This window comes from Zootoca vivipara, chromosome 1, assembly GCF_965207765.1.
Source record: "Zootoca vivipara chromosome 1, rZooViv2.hap1.1, whole genome shotgun sequence".
In the NCBI taxonomy this organism is placed as follows: Eukaryota; Metazoa; Chordata; class Lepidosauria; order Squamata; family Lacertidae; genus Zootoca; species Zootoca vivipara.
The window spans coordinates 52982176-52993299 of record NC_142582.1 but is presented as its reverse complement, the minus strand read 5'-3'; the positions used below and the strand labels follow the sequence as shown (position 1 = coordinate 52993299).

Here is an 11124-nt window from a genome sequence, read left to right as displayed (position 1 = left end):
TCAGGAGAAATGTTTCATTCTAAGCACCCTCTTGACTGCGTCTTTCACATCTTTGTTTCTTAGGCTGTAGATCAAGGGGTTTAACATGGGGATCAGCACAGTGTAGAACATGGAGACAGCTTTGTCTTCATCTTCTGTGGAGTCAGAACTGGGCCGGACATATATGAAGAAGAGGCTCCCAAAGAAAAGAGAGACAGCGGTGAGGTGGGAAAAGCAGGTAGAGAAAACCTTGTGCCTCCCTTCACTGGAGCGGATCCTCAAAGTGGCTGCAAGGATGTAGATGTAAGAGATGATGACAATAAAGCCGCTGACTGTTCCTAACACAAAGGAGAGACCCAAAAGCACCATCATGTTGAAACTTGTGTCAGAGCAGGAGAGCGATATGACTGCAGGGATGTCACAGAAGAAATGGTTGATTGTGGACTTGCAGAAAGTTAACTGGAAAGTTAAGCTGGTGTGTGTTGTAGCATTGATCAGTCCTGCAAGATAGGGTCCAACCATCAGCTGGGCACAAATTTTCCTGGACATGATGACTGTATAGAGAAGAGGCTTGGAAATAGCTACGTACCGATCGTAAGCCATGGCTGCCAAAATGAAAGCTTCAGCGGCCACAAAGAGACAAAACATAGCCATCTGTGCTGCACATCCAGGCAAGGAAATGCTTTTGCTTTTCACGACAAAATCCATCAACATCTTAGGGGTGACGACGGAAGAGTAGCAGAGGTCCACAAAGGACAGCTGGCTGAGGAAGAAGTACATGGGGGTGTGAAGTCGAGAATCGTTCCTGATTAATAGGATCATCCCAAGATTCCCCACAATGGTGATGAGGTAGACTACAAGGAAGAATACGAAAAGCAAGATTTTCAGCTCTGGTGAGTCAGTGAAGCCCAAAAGTATGAACTCATATATGGTGCTGTGATTTTCCCTTGACATGCTTTTTAATTCTGTAGAGAATGTAGAGAAGAAAAGACAAGCAATTTCTGAAATGGCATAGCATATATGGAACTATGGATCACAGAAAACTCTGAATCTTTGAGTACCACTGGGTCTCATGCCTTCTATTGTAATTGGTGAAATTTTAACTTTGTGGGCATCTTCTGGATTCTGATTCAGCACTCAGTCTCAATGACTAGACAAAGCTTGCATTTTTATAATCCTTTATCTTTTATGAAATCAATAAATAATATTTTCTGAGGATTGCCAGCTGCTTAGTGGCATGCAAGAAATATGTAAAATAACTTCTGACCTCCACATGATGATGACCCTCAGTGCTATAGAGATTCCCTCCTTCTGACATAATGCAGTATAAACCAGAGATCACTAAGAGAGCCTACCCACGTCCTGATGTCTTTGCAGCAGTTTTAATCCCTCACCCATCTTTTACTTCTTCAGCTGAAATCTTGCACCTTTCTCCTGCTTGTATCACTGAAGCAGTATCTATAGGAGAATATAACCAATGATTTGCCCAAAAGGGATGCCTCGTGCTGGGAATTTGTAATATGGTCTCTGAAGGATTTGAAAACTCAAGTGGCAATGCCAATTAGCTGTTCTTGCATTTCTACCTGGAATCAGTCACCACAGTGGCCACAGGTAGAAAAAGTAAGAATAAAACAAATGGCAAGAACAAATGGGTGATGCCCATGTCCGGGGCTCTGGAAATCGCTTCTGTGCATGTCCGGAAGCCAAAAATCACGTCTGGACATACACAGAAGCGATTTCCGGCGCCCACGCTGCCCATCTCCGGGCTTTGGAAATCACTTCTGTGCATGCCCGGAAGCCGAAAATCGCATCTGGACATGTGCAGAAGTGATTTCTGGCTCCATGCTGCCCATGTCCAAAATGTCCGCAGTGCCAGAAATCGCTTCTGCGGCTGTGCAGACGCGATTTCTGGCACTGGTCAGCGAGGGGACAGCACGGGGGACTTGCCGAGCGGGCGGCTTGGTGACTGGGCGGCTCGTGGGTCGGATAAACGGCCTTCGTGGGCTGTATCCGGCCCATGGGCCGGATGTTGTCTATGTACGTGCTAACATGTCACAACACACAGTTTGGAAAGCTCTGCTGTACAATGTATAGTTTACCTCTCAGTGGAAAGGTTTTTGAAGACCATTCCTTAAAGGGGCCCCAGCTTGGTTGAGGCTCTGAAACTAATTAATTATGGGGTGAAATGAGCTGAGAAATGATTCTGCTCTTTTTCAGGAACTCTTCACTCACTTCACCTGTTTCACAGACAATTAGCTGGTGATCTAAGATCAAAAGTTGTGGATAAATCTATAGGTAGCACTGCTGGAAGGCAAAGATGGGCAAACACCCACCAGCAAGATTCTTGGCTTGCCTGACAGAGGTACAAGGCTGGCTCAAGGTTTGGATCCTTCCTTGGCAGAATGCCCTCTGGCTGCCTTCTTCCTCTGCTGGTGTCTCCTAGAAGCCTTACCTGTTGGCCACAATGGACTAGTGTCTGGTACCAATGTGATGATGAGGATCAGGAAGGTGGATCTGACTCATCATTTAAATTTCCCACAATGCCCTGAATGGTAGTTCAGTGGCAGTGTGGGAAATTTAAAGGTTGGCTCAGACCTAACCACCTGGTGTCCAGGGCAAGCAGCAGCAGCAATAGTGGGCTCTGCTGGGTCCCTGCCTGAGGATACTGCATATTGATGCTGGACCTGCAAAGATCCATAATCGAGACAGCCGTTTCCCCCAGTCATGTATTCTGCTTCAGTTTCTGCCAGTCAAGTTGGCTTCCTGCAGTTATTGGAGCAGAATGTACTAAGTTCCAAACCAGATGCGTTATGCTTTTAGGAAGTCCATCATAATTAACAGCAGGAACTGGGGCCATTGTGTGTCTAACAAAAATCCCTTATATGCCCCAGAAGAATGTCCCTATGGGAGCCATTGGGGTGTTCCTTGGGCTAATAGCAGCATGGTTGGGAAAATGAATTGCATTTTAAGCAGAAGCTAGAGACTACAGGTATATACATATTTTTAAAAGAATATTAAATTTAGATTTATTTTTTTTAACCATCTTTCCCCTGGAAATGGAAATGGAAAGAAGAAGTCCCAGCAAAAGAAGAATGGATACAAAAACCTATGAAATATGCAGCATCGTTTCTGCACACAGACCCTGGGGGTGGACAAGGGCTACAAGAACCAGTCATTCTACAGGAAATGGCAAAACTTGCTGGAAAAAGAAGAAATCAAGATAACAAACTTTTTATTTAAAAAATGGAAATGGTTTATTGAATATTTACAAACAAACTAAACAGCTAAGAAAATTGGCAGGATTATTGTAATAACCTGCAGTTTTATAAGAGCACATATTTAAAGTAGATGAATAAATGAGCAAATTAAGTTAATTTGGATATGCAGAAAACATTCAAGAGAAATTTAAAGAACCGCAGAAAGAGGGGGAAGGAGGTCAAGTTTTGAAATGTTAAAACGATTGTAAAACTGAATGTATAAAACTGAAAATCATAAATAAAATATAATAAATAAATTTAGATTTTTAAAAATTATTTCTTGTACTTGATGCATTTCTATTCTTACTTTCCATACCCATGTTCAACCTTAAAACATAACAATAAAATGCACACACAAAAGCACATCTTTTTAAATTAAGGTTGCTGGGACGGAGCGGAGGCGGTCCTCAAATTCCTCTGGTGTGGGCCCGGCGATCAGTACATCATCGAAGAAGGGGGTGACGCCAGGAATCCCTTTAAGGAGAGAGTCCATTAGATTCTGGAATATGCCTGGTGCCACGCTAACGCCAAATTGCAGCCGCTTTACTCTGAATGCCCCTCTGTGTGTCACAATCGTCTGAGCCTCTGCTGTGGCTTCGTCCACAGGCAACTGTTGATACGCTTGGGCCAAGTCCAGTTTGCCAAAGATTTTTGACCCAGCCAGGGTGGCGAGGACATGGCTGACCACTGGCACTGGGTATGCATGAGCCGTGAGAGCCTTGTTTATGGTGCATTTGTAGTCTGCACAGATGCGGACCGAACCGTTAGGCTTGACGGGTGTGACAATTGGAGTTTCCCAGGGGGCGTTGGGCACCGGCTCCAGCACTCCTTGCTCCACGAGCCGGTCCAATTCCTCGTCTATGCGGGGTTTCAGGGCGAACGGGACCCGGCGGGCCTTGTGCCTGATGGGTCGTACAGCGGGGTCTAGCTGTAGGGCAATGGGGGGTCCTGTATATCGTCCCAATGCCCCATCGAAAACCCCTGGAAACTCTTTGCATATGGCGTCCACGTCCACTTGTAAGCTAGTGCGGTTCACCCCGGTAACGGCTAGCCCCAGAGGTCCAAACCATGCCAGTCCCAGTAAGCTAGCGTAGGGGCCCTTAACTACCAGCAAGTCCAATTGTTGCTTTCGCCCTCGATATAGCACCCTGAAGGTCCCCACCCCCATTGTAGGGACCTTACGTTTCTGGAAGTCCCGGAGGGTGAATGGGGCCGGCCTTAGTTTGGGACCCCCATTAGGGCACAGTTCCCTTAATGTTCGGGCCGAGATTATGGATAGAGTTGAACCCGTGTCCAGCTCCATGCGGCATGGGGCTCCCTCTATCTGTACCTCTATATAAATTTTCTCTGTGCTGGGATGGGGCAACTGGAATACCTGGTAGTCCGTGATCTCCGTCGAGTTGCCTTGGTGCATGGTGCCGTGTGACCTGGGGCTCCTGGGTCGGTCATCTGATGCTTGTCGACGGGTGAGTCGAGCCCGACACACCCGGGCGATGTGTCCCAATTTTCTGCACTGCCTGCACTCTGCGTTGCGGAAACGACAGGTCCTCCTCTCGTGGTTCTCCCCGCAGCTTGCACAGTTCCCTCCTTCTCGTCGAGGCTGCTGTGGTGTGTGTGCTGCTTGAGTGCGCCGCTGTACTCGGTGTACTTCCTCCCTGTCAGATTCGGATTCGTCGGTGAGGTCTTCGTGGTAGACCCTCGGTTGGGATGGCGGGGCCGGTCGTGCCTCTTGCGTTGACCTCTCGGCGGCTTTGGTTGCCAGGGCTTCCTCCAGAGCAATCTGGAACGTGAGGTCTTTTTTGGCGTAGAGGCGTCGTTGCAACATCTCGTCCCTCAGGCCACCGACGAGGCGGTCACGAAGCATGTTCTCCAACTCTGAGAAGTTGCATAACCGGGCGGCTTGGCGGAGGGAGGTCACAAACCCAGTTATGGTTTCCCCCGGGGCTTGCCGCTTTGCGTAGAAGGCATTTCGGCAAGCTACCTCCGAGGGCTGTGGTGAAAAGTGCTCCTTCAGCCGTTCCATTATTGTTTTGTAAGAGACGGTAGCGACATCTCTAGGTGCAAGGAGAGCCCGGGCGATTTCAAACGTCTCCTCTCCACAGACGCTGAAGAATGTCGCCCTCTTCATGGCATCGTTGGTGACTTCTTTCGCTTGCAGGAGGAAGTTGAAACGGGCGGCGTACCCTTCCCAGTCTCCTGATGCTGGTTTGAATGGCAAGAAGCTGCTGTCGGTTGCCATTCTGGGTTCCTTGGGTCCTGGAGCTGAAGCCTGGATGCACGGTGCGATGCAGCGGTGCAGCAGGTGGCGGTGCTGCGGTGCAGTGCGTGGTGGCGGTCAGCTCAGCAGGATCCCACCTTCGTCGCCAGTGAAATATACTCGGAGTCGAGAGTGAATTTCATGCTCTTTATTCAGCTCATATTCATCAAGGAGAAGAAGAGAAGACGAATGGCTCTTTTCCCAAAACCATCTGCTTATATACATTATTTACACAATGGGCCTTGCGTGATTGGCTACTTCAGGGCTACACCTGTGGGCCAATTATATTGTGGATTGACTTCTGCCTGCAGCCTGATTGGCTGCTCCTACAGGCCAATCAGGTAGCAGATTCACTTCTGCCAGCCGCCTGATTGGCTGCTCCAGCAGGCCAATCAGGTTGCGGTTTCACTTTCACCTGGAGTTGGATTGGGTAGCTCCCGCTGATTCTGAATCCTATTGTTCTAGGATTCCGCTCAGTACATAACAGTTGCAATCCTACTCTTGCATGTATACTTTATTGAAATCTGTGATGATGTGAAATTTAGCAATGCAAAATTGAAAGATACACCAGTGGCAAGGGAGTAAAGTTCATCTGAAATATTCTGTAACTTAAGCACATTAGATATAGAATCATAGGAACATAGGCAGCTGCCTTATTTCAACTCAGATGATCACTCTGTCTTGCTCACAGTGGCTCTCTGGGTTTCCAGAACGGACATCCCCAGGCTTACCTGGGGCAATGCCAGGGATTGAAATGGGACCATGCTCTACCACTGAGCTGTGATCATAATCTTTATCCAAATGAATTAAGGAACAAAAAGCAAGTATTCCTGAAGATGCTAGACCAGGCATCCCCAAACTGCGACCCTCCAGATGTTTTGGCCTACAACTCCCATGATCCCTAGCTAACAGGACCAGTGGTCAGGGAAGATGGGAATTGTAGTCCAAAACATCTGGAGGGTTGAAGTTTGGGGATACCTGCTTTAGACATTAGACCAGAATCAAATGGGAAAGCTTGTTTTGGAAGTGTGACTAGCCCAAGGTCACCCAGCAGCTGCATGTGGAGGAGTGGAGACACAAACCCGGTTCCCCAGATTACAAATCTACCGCTCTTACAGAGAAAGAAGTTTGCATTTGTATCCTCATAGAGAATTGCCCTCCTGTGTTTATAATCTGGTTGACCTGGGGTATCTTAGCTGAATGGGAAGAGCAGAGAGGAAGGAGAGGCCAGAAGGGTGAAAAGATCTTTCCTTTTTCTTCTCATCTGACTTGGCCGGTCAGGGCGAAGAATGAAAGGATCCCTGGAACAGGCAATGGATGTATGTGGATACATTGCAAACATGTGGTTTAGGAAGTGCAATCTGGCCAAAGTCTAATTTGATAACTAAAATCTAGAAATACTTTTAAACCTACCCATCTTCTTATGACCTGCAAACACTTTTTCCTCTTGCAATTCTTGTCTCTGGTTCGTCCTGTGCATCAAGTTGAACCTCCACTATTTACTCCACTCTCTACCACAGGAGCTGCTTTCAGTGATGAGATGAAAAGATGGCTAAATGTCATTATGATGCCTACAAATTCTTATGTATCACAGAACTGCTTGTTGTGTGTATAACTTAGTATTTCTGAAACTGCTGTTCAGAAGGGACTTTCTATTCTGAGAGTTTGGAACTGGGGATTTTGTCCTCCGGAAGGATCAGGTATCAGGTGGGAATTGCAATTATCTTAATGGCTTTCTGTAGTAGAAGTCAATTCCACTGCAAATGTCCTTGCAAAGCAAAAACAATATCTACACAGTGCCAGCACAAATAGTGTAAAAAGCAGATCTAGACTACAATCCAGTAGAGAGCATAGAACACCTAAGCCCACTGATATAATAAGAATGTGCTGGATCAGACCAAAGGTCCACTCAGTCCAGCATCCTGTTCTCACAGTGGCCAACCAGAGGGCTATGGAAAGCCCACAAGCAAGTCATGAGTCTATAGCCATCTCTCTACTTGTGTAAGTACTTATGTGACTTCTATTGCTGGATTATGGTGCTGCAACCTAGGCTTCCAGATACAGGTCTGTTTCACTGTATGGGACAAAGTCATCCCGTGGCTGTAGCAATCTCCCACTCTCCAAAGCTGTTATCCCCTGGAGATGTTCTACACCCCGCAGGAGCAAAACCCAAGATTCCCTTTATCTCCTTGGAAAAATAGTTGGGGTACATTTTTTATCAGAAAAACTTTCAGAGGTGATAGGGTTAGGCAAGTCCCACCCCAAAGTTGTCTTCCACTGCCCACTGAGTCATCTGCATCTGTATTTGATTTTCAAAGAAAATATGGGAAGAAACTTAAGTTAGATTAAAATTTAATGTACAGTCATACCTCGGGTTACGGCCGCTTCAGGTTGCGCGTTTTTGGGTTGCGCACTGCGCCGAACCCGGAAGTCCCGGATGTGGCACTGCGGGTTGCGAACGCTGCGGGTTGCGAACGTGCCTCCCGCACGGATCACGTTCGCAACCCGAGCATCCACTGTATATGCCAACTTTTCTACAATAAAGGCACAAAATAGAAACCACAACACGTTACACATAATGTAAACACCAATGAGCATTGTGTCACAACATATCAGCAATTTCATTTCCCATATATAATGAGTTAAAGAAAATGTTTAGAAAAGAATTATGAGATTAAAAATATTTAATAGGATGTGGAAGTATAAGGAGGTTGCAGAAGTAAGTTAGACTATGTAGGATGTGTTAAGATTTAGATATATGTTAGGTGGAAATAATGCCCTTAAGATTAAAATTATATTATGAGGTTTTGGAAATTGAGGCGTGAAAAGGGATTAAGAGTAATAACTAGAATAGCTAATTATGAAAAAGAATGTTATCTAGAATGAGAAAGTGCTAAATTAGTGACTAATAGAAACATAGAAGGGAAGGGAAGGAGGAAGTCGACAAAGATATGGAATATAAGATTGAGAGATGTATTTTTATGTTGTTTTTGTATTTTTTTCTTTTTATTTTTTATCATGGATGTCATTGTTGTTCGAATGTGTTCATTGCTTTTTTATATTTTTTATTATCACAAAATTAATAAATATATATTATATATATATAAAAGAAAATGTTTAAAAACACTTTTGTTAAAAAACCAGAAGCCTTTTTTACTGGGTAAAAATGATACCAAAAAATGATAAAAGACTGTTCATATATGCAACAACAGCAGCAAGAATCCTTTTAGCCCCAAAATGGAAACAACAAGTACCAATGAAAGAAGAGTGGCAGATGAAAATGATGGACTTTGTGGAACTGGCGAAGCTGACGGGGGAAAAACCTGAAACCAGCACAATCAAGAATCCCAAAAAGACTGGAGTAAATTGAGATCTACAACAGAGACCTTCCTTGTGTGCCCACTACCTAGATCGGTGAGGCTGGTATACAAGGAAGAGGGCCTTTTCTGTGATGGCCCCATGACTTTCAAACTCCCTGCCAGTGGACAGGCTCCCATGCTTCAAGCCTTTCAGAAGACCATGAGATGACTTATTTATGACTGATGTTTTATGGTCTGGATTGTGACTTGTTACTGCTCTACAAAGTGTTTTAATTGACTGACTGAAATTTTGTTTCGGCTGTTCTCTTATGGGGAAAGGCAGTTGATGGTTTTTTATTGTTGATATTTTGAAAATGTTATTGTACTAACCCAGGCACCCCCAAACTTCGGCCCTCCAGATGTTTTGGACTACAATTCCCATCATCCCTGACCACTGGTCCTGCTAGCTAGGGATCATGGGAGTTGTAGGCCAAAACATCTGGAGGGCCGCAGTTTGGGGATGCCTGTACTAACCTATCTTGGATGGGTATTTATTATTTAAATTTGAATGCCGCTGCTTCATATAAATCTGCCCGGGGGGTTCACAACAGAACAAAAAAAATGCAAATCACTACAATGCAAATCAAATGCAAAACTATTTCAAAGCAGAACAACCTAACAAATAGCTCAGTTTGGGTACAAGGAGCGTTTTATATTTGAAGCCATCATAAAAGAAACTATCAGTTAATAACAAATATGATCAACATTCCAGCATGCCAACAATAATATAACCAGCAACCACTGTGTGGCAGTACTATACCAAATGATACAAAAAACCTAACCAAGTGTATAAAAAGTTTCATTAAGACTATTTTTTTAAAAGAAGTAAACACAATTCCTAGCAGTTTATAAAATACATAGCAATTACAAATTAATAAATACAAAGCAATGAATAAAGGGTGTTTAATAGAAAGTAGCCAATTAAAGTACCTAATTTAGAAAAGAGGTAGTGAATCCTTGGCCCTTCAGTTGTTGTTGGACCACAACTCTCATCAGCATTGTCATGGTTAGGGATGATGGGAGATGAAGTCCTGTTCTATCTTGCAGGTCACAGCTTTGCCTGCCTGTTTTAGAGGCACTGCTACTGTATTGGTGATATTATATTGAACTGCTGCCCTGAATGTGCTGTTAGGTGCTCAAAACTATTGAGATCAGTGATCACTTGCAAAACCAGGATGTGTGTTCTTAAGGCATTGTGATGCTACTTATGCATAGGAATTTGAGAACATTCCACCATTAAGAGAGAATGTACCACATAAATATAGACTCGGGATGGATGAATCAGTCTACTTTCAATCTCTTTCTGTTTTGTGTTATGTATTGAAGTCACTGTATATAGTTTTCCCTCAGGTCCGAGGCAGTTATTTTAGGAGGGAACTTTAGGAGGGTATTTTGAAGGATGTTTTGTTACATTGTTTGAGCCAGCATCTATAAAAGCAGGCTGGCTCAGCACTTCAGTTCAGTTCTGTCCTGACTCAAATAAAGAACTGTTTGGAGAATCGCTGTGTCACCTGCTGCTTACCCACAACTTAACATTTTCCATCTAATTTCTACATTTTAAAAAAAGCGTAAGTAAAGATAAAGGACCCCTGGATGGTTAAGTCCAGTCAAAGGCGACTGTGGGGTTGTGGCACTCATCTCGCTTTCAGTCCGAGGGGGAGCCAGTGTTTGTCCACAGACAGCTTTCCGGGTCATGACTAAACCGCTTCTGGTGCAGTGGAACACTGTGACGGAAACAGAGTGCACGGAAATGCCCTTTACCTTTCCGCCACAGCGGTACCTATTTATCTACTTGCACTGGCATGCTTTTGAACTACTAGGTTGGCAGGAGCTGGGACAGAGCAATGGGAGCTCACGCCATTGCGGGGATTCAAACTGCCGACTGATGGGAGGGCATTCCACGGGGCGGGCGCCACTACCAGGAAGGCCCTCTGCCTGGTTCCCTGTAACCTCACTTCTCGCAGTGAGGGAACTGCCAGAACGCCCTCGGAGCTGGTCCTCAGTGTCTGGGCCAAACGACGGGGGGTGGGGGTGGAAACACTCCTTCAGGTACACTGGGCCCACTCCTGCTCATTATTTGTTGAACAACAAACAGTGATGCAGCACCAAACTATATGATCAAAATCATGTCTCATTTGGACCTAGGGCAGATTGGAGACTGTCCAGGACAATCCTTGCACAAAGATGATTTTCAAGCCTTGGGACAGATGGGGGGAACCGCTGGCGTTAGATAAAATCTCTGCTATCATTTCTGCAAGCTGTGCTTCAGCAA

General features: G+C 45.0%; 1 protein-coding gene across 1 annotated transcript; it reads right to left on the bottom strand.

Annotated features, from left to right (window-relative positions):
- LOC118090618 (olfactory receptor 5G3-like) lies at positions 1–933 on the bottom strand. Its single transcript, XM_035126564.3, has one exon. It carries the CDS (start codon positions 931–933, stop codon positions 1–3), a length of 933 nt encoding a protein of 310 aa, XP_034982455.2.
- Between the last annotated feature and the right edge of the window lie 10191 nt (positions 934–11124).